This window comes from Berghia stephanieae, chromosome 5, assembly GCF_034508935.2.
Source record: "Berghia stephanieae isolate SIO BIC M18660-M18661 chromosome 5, UCSD_Bste_1.3, whole genome shotgun sequence".
NCBI classification, from domain to species: Eukaryota; Metazoa; Mollusca; class Gastropoda; order Nudibranchia; family Aeolidiidae; genus Berghia; species Berghia stephanieae.
The window spans coordinates 14,406,539-14,420,360 of NC_088364.1; the positions used below are offsets into that span (position 1 = coordinate 14,406,539).

Sequence of the window (13,822 nt, forward strand, 5' to 3'; positions counted from 1 at the left end):
ATTTAGATGACCCGGGACTTGTAAGTTTGTCTCAAACCAAAGACCTAACCGTTTCCTGGAAAAGAAATAAAGTTAATCTCAAGTAATTGTTATAGAGATATAATATAAGTGACTGATTATTTTATGATAGATCAGGGGTACCTAAAAGGTCAATAATAAACCCGCTGTTTTCCCCAATTTGCTTGAACGATTGTGGCAAACTGCTTAAAAATCAAAGCAAGATATTTTCTTATTCCTATTTATCGAAACCTGTAAAATCAAGAGGGGGAAATGGTTTTCTCTGTTTATTTGTTTCTATCAAGAACCCAGCTTCGGAATTGAACTAAATCACTGTAAAATGGAAGTGGATAAAGAAAAAATGATTTACCTCTGTTGTTTCCAATCCAAAAGTTAGCATTGGATTTGAAATATAATTTGGCTTTCAGCCCAACATCATGTGACTCAACCTCGTCCCTGATTATAGTCAGTTTGGATCCATATCTGCATAATAATGATAAATGTAATGAATCGAATTGAAAGAGATAGAGAGATATGAAATGTTGATATCGAGTGAAAGGGAACTGTGTGTTATGTTTCAACTCAACTTAGCCCGATTTATTACAGTCGTAACTTACATGTGGGCCTTGATTTTGTTGTTGTTGTTGTTGATTTTTTTTCCTTTGTTTGTTTTTGTGTGTGTGTGTGTGTTTTTATCGAAAGACATCGTAATCGCGCTGGTATTCGAAATATATTTTTTAAAATGTATGTTATTTTCTCAACACTTACGTTTCACATACGTCCTTTACTTCTCTGAAGTTGAGATGAACATCTACGAAATAATAGCAATGGGTTCCAATTAAACTCCATTCTGGGGAAGGAAGTAATGATTGTGTTCACGTTATATCACATAAGGTAAGAGAGCTCTACAAAATCGATGCTATCTTATCTTATCTTACTAAAGGCTTGATATATGAATATTCATTTAAACGCCTTATACAATAGTTTATAATTACAGAATCTCATAATATATCTAGCTTGCAATGTATCATTCACAGACAGTTTTACACAACTTTGAATGTTAGGAAAAATATATCAATATGGCAATGTGAAATCGAAAAATGCTATCATAGAAAACTGGTAATTGAAAATTGGTCATGATCGAATGAATCCTAAATGTACATAGTTCATAGTACAATGAAATATTAATGACAAAATTAATCACGAAAGCAACAACGATAATAATCATACATAAGTCTCTGATAAAATATCATGATTTGACATTGTTTCAGATGTCATGCATTTTACTTGTCAACATTTACAAACCAATCTACAAAATCATGAAAGTAATGAAAACAATTATCCACGTGACAATTTAAACAAACAAATAAATGAAAAGATAAATAAATAAATAAATAAATAAAAATTAACAAAATCAAATTGAATTAAGAAATTAATCAATTATTATTATTTTTATAGTAAAATAGAATAAAATATATTAGTCATACTTAAATCTTAGAGACTTTAATTCCCTATCAACTAAGATTTTAAACTGATCCAAAGAACATGCATTTTTGTGTTATACGTATAATAAATTATGAGCTCTGTCTTATTTTGGTCTGAAATCTTGGAATATATATTTTATATTTGTCGCCTCTGGTATACATAATCTTGGAAAATGTAAACAAAATTGATGGATTTATATAATTTATATTATCAAGATAGTATTTTGGAGAGCTGAATTACCATTTTGTTTTATTTATTTATTTTTTTTTTTAGTTTTTGGTGCAAAATGCGTCATAAACCAGATTATGAAAATATCCCATGATAAGGTAGTCATAAACAAGGGAGAATTCTTCGTGACGTGTGAATACTTTTAAAAACCGTCAATAATACTGAAAACCAACATGGTGTGACAGTTAGACCACATTCTCAAATAATGGATTGGATGCAGACGTTCATTAATGATCTTCCGCTTATAAATAGTACAAAGGGGCATAATCAATATAATCATAAACATGGTAAAGAGTAAAATAGGAGTTGTCTTTCTTAAGCTCATTATATTTAGTATTATTATTATCATCATCATCATCATCGTCATTATCATCATCATCATCATCATCATCATCATTAATATTATTATTATCATTATTATTATTATTATTATTATTATTATTATTATTATTATTATTATTATTATTATTATTATTATTATTATTATTATTATCATTATTATTATTATTATTATTATTATTATTATTATTATTATTATTATTATTATTATTATTATTATTATTATTATTATTATTATTATTATTATTATTGTCATCATCATTATTATTATTATTATTATTATTATTATTATTATTATTATTATTATTATTATTATTATTATTATTATTATTATCATTATTATTATTAGGAGGAGGAGGAGGAGGAGGAGGAAGAGGAGGAGGAGGAGGACGAAGAGGAGGCGTAGAATGAGCATAGTGTAATGTATTACTTTGGGGACATTCGAAAACAGCTTCCTTGGCAGCAAATGATTGAGTTGAAAGCTGGGGAGAAAATAAAGGAACACAATATGAAAAGTGTTAAGAAGTCTAAAGCAATACTGCAATTATTGTTTTAAATGTATGATAGTTGAGGCAGAGTATTTGTGACAGATCCCTTAAAACGGCATTGTGCCGATGTGGACTTTGCGTTGAAATTTAAATCCACGATAAAAACAAATTATGAAACACACCGTATAGATAGTTCAAAGATGACGTCACCCAGGCCTTTGTTATTGTTTTTGCCATCCGCGTTTGTGAGTTGTTCTCACTAAACTGTATTAACCTGACTATAAAAGTTCATGGTTACACAGAGTTTGTGTGTTGGTCCGTTATACTTCCGGATGGCAATGATATAGATAGAATGCGCTTGGCCAAGGAGTTCACAACATTGCCATCGGAAGTATAACGGACCAACACACAAATTCTGTGTAACCATGAACTTTTATAGTCTGGTTAATACAGTTTAGTGAGAACAACTCACAAACGCGGATGGCAAAAACAATAACAAAGGCCGTCATCTGCATACCATCTATAGACATCAATAAAATTCGTCACGTCACTATGGTCATGGCTTAGGTTCTCTCCGTTTATTTTCCACCTAATTAAAGAAATTAAGGAGCAGGCACCAGTATAAGATAAAGATCTGAACAAGTGTGTATGAAAGGTGCTAGACAAAGCAAGAAAGACAAAATAGAAGAAGAAAAAAACTCCCAAAAAATCAGTCGACTTCCCCAGTCGAGCTCGACTGATTTTTTGGGATGGTTTTTTTTCTTCTATTTTTCTTTTTTGCTTTGTCTGTGACCTTTCATACACACTTGTTTAGAACTTTATATTATCCACCTTTCTCGAGAAGCGTCTTAAGCTGTATCAAGTAAATTTGGAAGGGTCATATAATCTTGGTTTGTGTCGCGAAAGGTGCCAAAAGATAGAACGAAGATGACGTTACTCAGGTCTTTGTTGTTGTTTTTTGCCATCCATGTTTATGAGTAATTCTCACTATACTGTATTAACCAGACTATAAACGTTCATGATTACACATAGTGTTGTGTGTTGGTCCGTTATACTTTCGGATTAAATTATGTTATGAGCTTCTTAGCCAAGCGCACACTACTATCTTTTGTCATTTCACACTTGATCTCAATCGTGTATTGAATTGTGTTACTAAATTAACTAATATCAACACGGATCTGGTCCATATTCCTTAATGATATAGGTTTGGCCAATTTATTATCTTTGCACCATGAAAATACTCTTTTTTTCTATCTAAATTAAGAGTGAAGTATGAAGTCACATAAAGATATATGCGCTTGACTAAGAAGCTCACAACATTGCCATCCGGAAGTATAACGGACCAACACACAAAACTCTGTGTAACCATGAACTTTTGTAGTCTGGATAATACAGTTTAGTGAGAATGACTCATAAACGTGGATGGCAAAAAACAATAACAAAGACCCGAGTGACGTTATTTTCATTCTATCTATACTTTATTCTTAAAATCCATTCAGTTTTAATAAATGACGGGTGGTAGCAGAACGAAATTGACGTCACTCTGTTCTTTGTCATTGTTTTTAGCCTGCCATTTTATGAGTAGTTCTCACTAAATTCTATCAATTAGACTATTGATAGTATGCGCTTGACTTAGGAGTTCACAACATTGCCATCCGGAAGTATAACGTATCAGCACACAAAACTGTGTGTAACCATGATCGTTTATAGTCAGTTAATACAGTTTAGTGAGAATTACTCATAAACGCGGATGGCAAGAAAACAATAACAAAGACTGAGTGACGTCATCTTCGAACAACTATAGATAGTATGCGCTTGGCTAAGAAGCTCATAACATTGTCATCCGGAAGTATAACGGACCAAGACAAAACTGTGTGTATCCATGAACGTTTATAGTCGGGTTAATACAGTTCAGTGAGCATTACTCATAAACGCGGATGGCAAAAAAACATCAACAAAGACTTGAGTGACGTCATCTTCAAACTATCTATAGATAGCCTTTGTTATTGTATTTTGCCATCCGCGTTTATGAGTAATGCTCACTGAACTGTATTAACCTAACTATAAACGTTCATGGATACACACAGTTTTGTGTGTTGGTCCGTTATACTTCCGGATGGCAATGTTATGAGCTTCTGAGCCAAGCGCATTCTATCTATAGATAGTCCGAAGACGATGTCACTCTCGTCTTTGTTATTGTTTTTTTTTTTTTTTTGTCATCCGTGTTTATGAGTAATTCTCACTAAACAATATTAACCAAACTGTAATAAATCTTTCAAGATTACACATAGTTTTGTGTGTTGGTCCGTTAAATTCCTGAATGGCAATGTTGTCAAGCGCACACTATCGATAAACGTTTAAGGTTACACATATAGTTTTGTGTGTTGGAACGTTATTTCTGACTGGTGAAATGTTGTGATCTTTTTGGTCAACCGCATAGCAGCAATAGAAACCAACCGACAGTTAGTAAGTACCAGATAACCCCTCAGATGTGTAAAAAGATGGGTATATTGACCTATTGACCTGTGTCAGTATTTATGGTTGTGTAAGGATGTGTATATTTGCTTCAAATGTCTGTATGTGTATGTGTGTTTTGGATCTATGTATGCATGAATATCATTGTTGTGACTGGATGCATGCGATTTGCACTATCACCATCATCACCCAATGCATGCTTGAATGCATCGGCTATCCTAGTTGACTTACACAACTTCCCATGATCTCATGTTCAGCTTTAAAACAACTGAACACTTTCTTTTCGTTTTAACCCGAAATGCTTTATTTTCAATATTGATTGATTTAGACGATTCCAAATGTGTCATAAATTCTCAAACCTGAGACTTCTTTTGAAATTATTGACTTGATACAAGTAACTCACCTATGACTTTTACCTTGAAAAACCTATAAGATCTTTTATCTATATTATACGGTACAGATAGGGAATAATAATTTCCTTTACTTTATTCTATTCTATTGCACATTTTCGTCCCTGGGTCAAAACAAGAATTGATGAAAACAAACTTAGAGCTTTATTGTAAACAAATGCGAGATCTCAGATTCACTACCACAAGGATCTCGAAAAAAAAAATGGAAAGAAAAAAACGTAGAAAAATGCTATTTCTACGAAAACATGGGCCGAAGGTAAACATTGCTGAGACACATTATTAAAACATTTAAAAAATCATCTACAGAGCAGCAGCTCTCTATACAAATATAATGAAATTATTCAAAGGCGACCAATAAATCACACTAAAACAAGTAGGTACGCAAGTGGCAATACAGAGGCAAAGAGTTCGATGGCCGGAACTTCCATTAGGGGCGTGGCCACCTATTTCTCGTTGTTTAATACGGCTGCCATAGGATTGACAAAGAAAAAACAAATACCCCCCACTCATATAAGCCGACTCGAAGTTAAGAAAACTGAAACCAAAAGGGAAATGTGAGTAAATTTAGGTGTACTTCTGCAATGTTCACTTTTTTACACATATTTCAAACTTAGTCCGAAAATACTTATTTTTATAATCACCAGAGATTGTAACATGGTTCTTTCTATTTTTCCCTTCTGTTTTATATCAATTTCATACATCAGATTCGATTTCCAAAAGTAAGAGCTATAATGTGTTAAGTACTCCCCCTCCCCTCTACCTTTTGTCCTCCCCAATTAATCATGAAATTTTCCCTCGTAGAGTTTTGAGCGGCAAATTAATGTAAGGGTACCTAATTATGATCCAAACTATTTTCTTGTTTAACGACATCAAAAACAAAAGATTAAAAGAAAACAGCAACAAACACATAAACAATATACAAGCAGGCTTGCGTCTTCAACCAAAATCTACATAGTCTCGTTTGATATATTTGATTACTTCCATTTTCACGACACAGTTCAACACCTTCGACGATTTTAATGTTTGTTTTTGGCGAAGGTCAAAATGATGTCAATGCTTGTTTGTTTGATGGTTTTTTTTAAATGTTTTAATTTTTGTCTTTTTGTTGTTGTTGTTGTTGTTGTTGTTTTTTGTTGGCTTAAAAAAATAATAAAGGATGGCATATTGATGATTTTGTCTAACCCTGATAAAACACTTTATTTTATCATTTCGGTCTGAAACTTTTACTTTAAATATTGATTGATAATGGTAATCATACACCTTAAATCACTACCAAAGTATAATGATCATTATGTGACGATGCAGAAGACGTCGTTGATGATGTAAACAGAGACAACAACTATAGCCGAGTTCTGACGGTGGGACACTTTTCAAAATTTGTTTTGGATGTACAATGTACACCCTATCCCACCTCAAGCCCGCAGCCCCATCACATCCCTCACTCCTCAAAATATAGATAGAATGAAGTTGACGTCACTCGGTCTTTGTTATTGCTTTTCGCGTTTATGTTCTTCTCACTAAACTGTATTAACCAGACTATAAACGACCAACATTACACATAGTTTTGTGTTTTGGTCCGTTATACTTCCGGATGGCAATGTTGTTAGCTTCTTAGCCAAGCGTATACTATCTATAGATAAATAAATAAATATGATAATAACAAACAACAACAACAACAAAAACAAAACAAGCCAGCTGTCTTTACTTTCAGTTGTGACCAGAAAAAGTATTCGCGCAGAAGCAAAGCACGAACTTCAGACATTATAATATCATGAAAGAGGTCTATTAAAGTCGTTAATGGCAATGTAGGCGGCATGCTTCCCTCTTTATTTTGCACAAAATGGACAATCACGATTACTTAAATCTCTCTTTGGATAGAGCTAATTTATACCAAAATTACTCTCTAACAGATCCTAATAACTTATGATATTATCTATTGCTTATTTTTGTTTTTGTATTCATGCTTATTATGTAGTGTTGTGATTTTTAATTTTGTTGTTTTTAAACATTTTTATTATGTATAGCGCCGATTAACGTGGATGTTTAGGCTCTATATAAATTCATTATTTACTATTACTATTTACTACCCCTAAGCTGCTTAGCGCACAGATAGGTATAGTAAGCCCGCAAAAATAAAGCATTTGTTTGTAAATCACATGGGTGTTCTTCAATTTCAACTTGCGACATGATACAGACTATGCTGTCTCTAAATGAATAGGTATTAGATATTGGTCAGTGCCAGAAACGAAAATAACTATTTTTTTTAGAACGAGAAAAAAAAACAAAAACAAAAACAAATAAATAAATAAATACAATTTAAAAAAAAAATACCCCTCTTCCACCCCCCCCCCAACACACACACACACACACACATACACACACACACACATAAATGAAATAATTTGAACTCGTATCCTTATAAAAATCGGACGTCTTTGAGTTTGATGTCTACACGCTGTCCTCATTCCTCGCCAAACATTGTCGTTGGTTCTTAAACCCCCTATTTGCAAAATTCCTCTATTCCTCTACCGCTAGGTTACACTACCATTTCCTAATTTGATTATTGTATAAAACTGCAGGAGTGTCAGATCTTTCATAATAATCGTGTCAGAACATGCCATAAGTTAGATATTAAAAGAATATAACGGATATCAAAGTTCTCAATGCAAGTCAACTCAATGCAACAAAATAATAATCTATAACATAACATTACAAATCACGATGCAGGATAATTTATCTTATAAAATGATATTTAAATATCCTGTATTAAAAAATATAAGTAGTAAAATATCTTTGATATCATCATAACTATTTTTAAAAATTATAATCTGAAACCAGGGTTAATATTTTTGTAGGATTGATAACGGGACACAATTGTGGGCTCGTTTTAACATTGTGTATTGAAGAATCTCTCTCTCTCTCTCTCTCTCTCTCTCTCTCTCTCTCTCTCTCTCTCTCTGTGGCATATCACTTGGACGTAGCCTCCCACACAGTCCTTCGGAAGAAGTCTCTGTCTTGTGCCCATCTACCACATTCCGTCACGCCGTTGTTGAGCCATTCCTGTATATCCTGTTGCCATCTTCTTTGTGGTCTTCCTCTGCCTCTTTTGCCCTCCTCCATGCCCTCCAGTACATCTCTCTCTAGTGTGTCGTGTCTTTTCAGGTGCCCAAAGTAATTGAGTTTCAACCTTTTTATCTTACTCATTAGCAGGGACTTTTTTAGTCCTAGTGTTTTCATGATGTTTGCATTGCTTTCTTTGTTTGTCCACGGAATGCGTAAGATTTTTCTATAGCATTTCATTTCGAAGGCGGTTATTCTCTTTTCTGATTCTTTGGTTATAGGCCATGTCTCGCATCCATATATTGCAGTAGGAAAAATACAGGATGCTAGGATCTTCATTTTCAGTCTGACTTCCTCGCTCTTCCAGATTGCCATCATTTTGTTTAGTTTGTTGCTTGCAATTGCAAGTCTTCTCCTGATATCTGGTGCCGATTTTCCATTGGCTTCTATTTGTGCTCCAAGGTAAATGAAATTTGTAACATTTTCCAGTTGTTCTCCTTCTATTTCGACCTGAGCAGTGCTGCTTTTATCTGTGCTCATTATTTTCGTTTTTTTTTTTTTTTGCGTTTAATAAAAGGTCTTTGTCTTCACTATGTTTTTTTTACCGATTTTACTAGTTTGTTGAGACCTGTTGATGTTGTTGACAATAGCGCCGTGTCGTCTGCATATCGTAGGTCAGAGATCTTCCTGCCATTTATCTTCACGGCACTGTACTCTTCATCTTTTTCTTCTGTCATTACATCACGCATTATTGTTCACTATTCACTATTCAGCCTATACACCGAAACAATATTGAAGGATTAAAAAAAAAAACCAAAAAAAAAAAAAAAAAAGAACAAATAAACTAGAGCTTTTATAAAGTGCAATATCCACTAAATGTGCTCAAAGCCCTTTACAAAGGGTCCCTGACCAGCTGCAACACGTAACATGTCGAACGAGACATGACGCCTGTTAGGCGATATTACAATTTTTTCGACAGACATAACGCTGTTGACGGACAGTTACTCATTTTACACCCGAGTACGGTGAGAGAATGTGAGTAAAGAGTCGTTTCCAAGGACTCAACTATGCGCCGAGTGAGGCTCGAACCCAGGACCTTGCGATCCGAAAGCTAGTGTCATACCACAAGACCACATAACCAAACAAAAAGTTATAACAATTAGTTATAATGTGTTGGTTTGTCTATATTATTAAAGCATTCGATACCCAAACTGGTATGAAATTGTGACATAATAGAAATTATCATGTTGCTGCTTGAAACTCGAAGACATAAATAACAATAGCCAAATTGAATCGAAGCTTACATTTAATTAACGAAGACAAATGATATGGGCGTTTCGGGTTTCCCCTTTCTCAACAAAACACAACGAATGAAACATGAAAGACAAATGAGAGATTAGGAGATGCGTCGAGGTTTGATTTCCTTTTTATGTTGCGCGAAATGGATAATCACAGTCGCCTTTGACGCCATCCTCTCATATTTTATTCGTTTTAAGTGTTTCATTCATCGTGATTTGTTGACAAAGGGGTAACATGAAACGTCCAAACATTTGTCTTTGTTTATTATAGTGAAGCTTCCATTCAATTTAACTTCTTGAAGACTTGCCTGATACTACGAAAAATTCGTAGAAATACGAATTTTTGGATCCAGCTAAAGAACTGCATTCGCCTCTTTGGCGCAATAAACCTTGTTGAAAAGGAAATTTTAGTCCCTCAGAACCTAGATTCAGAACTTTGGGGCATTTTTTGGATCATGCTGAGGGCAAATTATTTTATTTCTAAAGCTATTTAAAGTGGGTTTTTCTTCTTTGTTTTTTGTTCCCTTGGAAACTACGTTTGAAAAAAAAAAAAAGAATTCAAGTAGGCATCTCTGCTATTGCTATTGAAATTGAGACACAATTGGGACACAATTCCCCTTGCAAATGGGTTAGGTGTATACTATATCCAGAAGAAGAAAAAAATGGCCACGCCTGTTAATTATAGGTTTTGCGACATCTGAGAGATTTGTAACGAAAGATTATATCATCGTCTCAAATCAACTTTGGGTTTTAAAACCCGCTGGAAAATATTCTCTTTCCTTTTGTATTTTCACATGACAGAGTCCGCTGTTTTAAAACATCTCACAACTGAGCTACAGTGGGTAAAATTATATATATATATATATATATATATATATATATATATATATATAGAGAGAGAGAGAGAGAGAGAGAGAGAGAGAGAAGGAGAGAGAGAGAGAGATAGATAGATAGAGAGAGAGAGAGAGAGATAGATAGAGAGAGAGAGAGAGAGAGAGAGAGAGATTTTAGTCGGTTTTCTTGGTTTTATTCTGATTTTAATAGCCATGCCCTTTGTCATTCTTTGTGTTTGGTGTTGTCCCAGCTATGCACCTAGTCAGAGAAAACATCGCAGGTCGTGTGCATACCATTAATCGACGATGGTATCAGACCATAGCACACCAGAGACTGGAGGGCTTGGTACCAGACTGATAGGACGAATTGATATATCTTTATTCTTCGCAACAGACCGTTCCGCACCAAAGCTTTTAACTCCACTTATACTTCAGCACCAAAACATCAAAAACGCAAAACAAAGACAAAGGTTGCGGTGTGTGCCCCAGAAGCACGCGTTTAATAACTCATTCTCAGACAATTATGCTTTAAAATTTCATCCTAAAAGTTTTGAAAGGTAATCCTACAGCCGAGAGTTAATTTAGTTTTGTTTTTTTTTAAACAGCGAAAATAAAGCAACAATTATACAAAGCCTGTCATCCCCGCATTCTGTGTAGTTTATGAATTGAAGGTGATATGGCGCTGGCTTCCGGCGACAACAGACGTGTTGTGAATGTTTACCTATTTCTACACATATTTTTATTCATTTATCATTCAATCGTCGGAATTTACGCCTAATTTTTTATTCAAAATGGATGTGAAGTATATATTGTTCTTGATTTTTATATTTATTAGTATATTAATAAGCATAAATGGTGTTTTAGCCTGTAATTTTGCTGCCAAAAGCCTATCGATAACTTATACTCCAGAGACTCTCCGATCCCTCCAACCCGTGTCACCCCCACCACCCACTATTGACACATCGTTTATTAAAGTAAGAAAGAGGGGGAGAAAAGGAGGAATAAAAACAAAATTTAACAGACGGCCTTTTCGTCCATTTTTACCCTGTGTAGTGACAGGTAATGTAAGATCACTGAAAAATAAAATTGATGAACTGTTTTCACTGTGTCGTTTTAATAGTGACTATCGTCAAGCCTCCATAATAGCGTTAACAGAGACTTGGCTATCTCCTCAGATACCATCATCATGTTTTAATATTGAACAATATTCACTATTTCGAGGAGATCAGACTAATGTAAATAAACGAACTGGGGGTGCGGTGTGCACATATATTAACAACAAATGGTGCCACCCCAATAACTGTCATATAAAGAAAATGTATTGTGACGACTATATTGAATTTATTACTGTTTCGTCACGACCATATTATCTACACCGGGAATATACTCATGTCATCATCATCAACGTCTACATTCCACCATCATCAGACAACACCACAGCAAAAAATATTTTGAGGAAAGAAATACAGGACATTCAAATTAAGTCACCCGATGCCGTATTGATGGTCACTGGCGATTTTAACCAATGTAACGATTTTACTCTCCCGGGACTTCATCAATACGTGGACTGCGAGACAAGGGACAAAAAACATTAGATTTATTCCTGTGTAATATTAAAAATAGTTATAAATGTTTACCCCGTGCCCCATTAGGTTTATCTGACCACTGCATGCTCTTGCTACTCCCCACCTACCGCCCTGTTTTTAAACGTGTAAAACCAGTAAAGAAAAGTGTACAGATCTGGAACGGAAGTGTGTGTGAAGATTTGCGTGGTTGTTTTGAATGCACTGACTGGAATGTTTTTATCGAACCATGTGATAGTGTGGATAAGCTGAATGACTGTGTGAGTGAGTATTTAAAATTCTGTGAACAGCTAGTGTCTTGTAAAAAAGAAATAAAATATTATCCTAACAATAAGCCTTGGATAACAAAAGATCTAAAACTTTTATTGAACCAAAAGAAAACTCTCTATACTAGTGGAAACAAAAAAGATCTGAAAACAAAACAAAAAGAGATAAAGAGGGTAATATCTAGTTGTAGAGACAAGTACAAAAATAAAATTGAAAAATGCTTTTCTTCTGGGGATATACGGGACACGTGGCGGGGGCTTAAAACTGCTGTTAACTATAATCCAAAGCCCACGATTATATCAGAAGATATCGAAATTGAAACTTTAAATAAATTTTATTCACGTTTCGACACAGCAAACAAATTTGATATTGAAAATGAAAAACATAAATTAGACAGGGCATTGGAATATGAAATGACTATTGAGGTCAGTGAAGAGGAAACGAGATTCGTATTTTCGAAACTAAACGAGAGGAAGGCTGCTGGGCCGGATGGATTGAAAGGAAAACTATTAAAAGAATGTGCCCATCAGCTTTCCCCCATTTATACACATATTTTTAACTGGTCCCTCCAATGCGTTTCGATCCCTGAAATTTGGAAAACTTCAAAAATTATTCCTGTTCCAAAAAAAGAAAAACTTGAAACTATGAACGATCTCAGACCTCTTGCGCTGACTTCAATAGTCATGAAATCTTTAGAAAAACTTGTTCTTGTTAAAATTAGGAATCAGTTTATGCCATTGAGTGATAGTCATCAATTTGCTTACAAACCAGGACGTGGCGTAGAGGATGCCATTTTGCTGTTTACAAACAACATCTACAGGCATCTAGATCACGCTAGGAGCTATTGCAGATTGCTTTTTGCAGATTTTTCTTCAGCGTTCAATACAATGCAACCTCAGTTGGTTGTTCAAAAATTGACTAGTCTGAATTTAAACAAGTATATAATTGCTTGGGTGCTCGAATTTCTTACGGAGAGAGCACAATATGTTCAATTAGGACAAAACAAATCTTCCTGTATAACTACAAATACTGGTGCTCCTCAAGGTTGTGTATTGTCCCGTGTATTATTCACAATATACACGAATGACTGTAGAAGTCAAAACCTGAGTGTACCTTTAATAAAGTTTGCAGATGACACCGCTCTTCAAGGCCTCATAACAAATGGCAACGAAGTGGCTTATAGGCAAGAAATTGATAGATTTGTGTCTTGGTGTGATGCCCACCACCTAGAGCTTAACATAAGCAAGACAAAGGAGCTAGTGATTGACTTTAGGAGAGTCAAGGAACCGATAGAACCGTTAAAATTAAAGGACCAATTCGTCCAGCGAGTTCCTCACTACAAATACCCTGGTGTAACGA

The 13,822-nt window shown here is 34.5% G+C and overlaps 1 protein-coding gene across 1 annotated transcript in view; it reads right to left on the reverse strand.

Annotated features, from left to right (window-relative positions):
- Positions 1-13,822, reverse strand: part of LOC144972462 (uncharacterized) — a 101,758-nt gene that overhangs the window by 85,002 nt on the left and 2,934 nt on the right. Inside the window, exons 2-4 of the mRNA XM_078913656.1 lie at positions 2,480-2,531; positions 766-847; positions 368-480 (exon numbers count right to left, since the gene is read on the reverse strand). Coding sequence (XP_078769782.1) covers positions 368-480; positions 766-847; positions 2,480-2,531 — 247 coding nt within the window. The remainder of the gene's footprint in view (positions 1-367; positions 481-765; positions 848-2,479; positions 2,532-13,822) is intronic.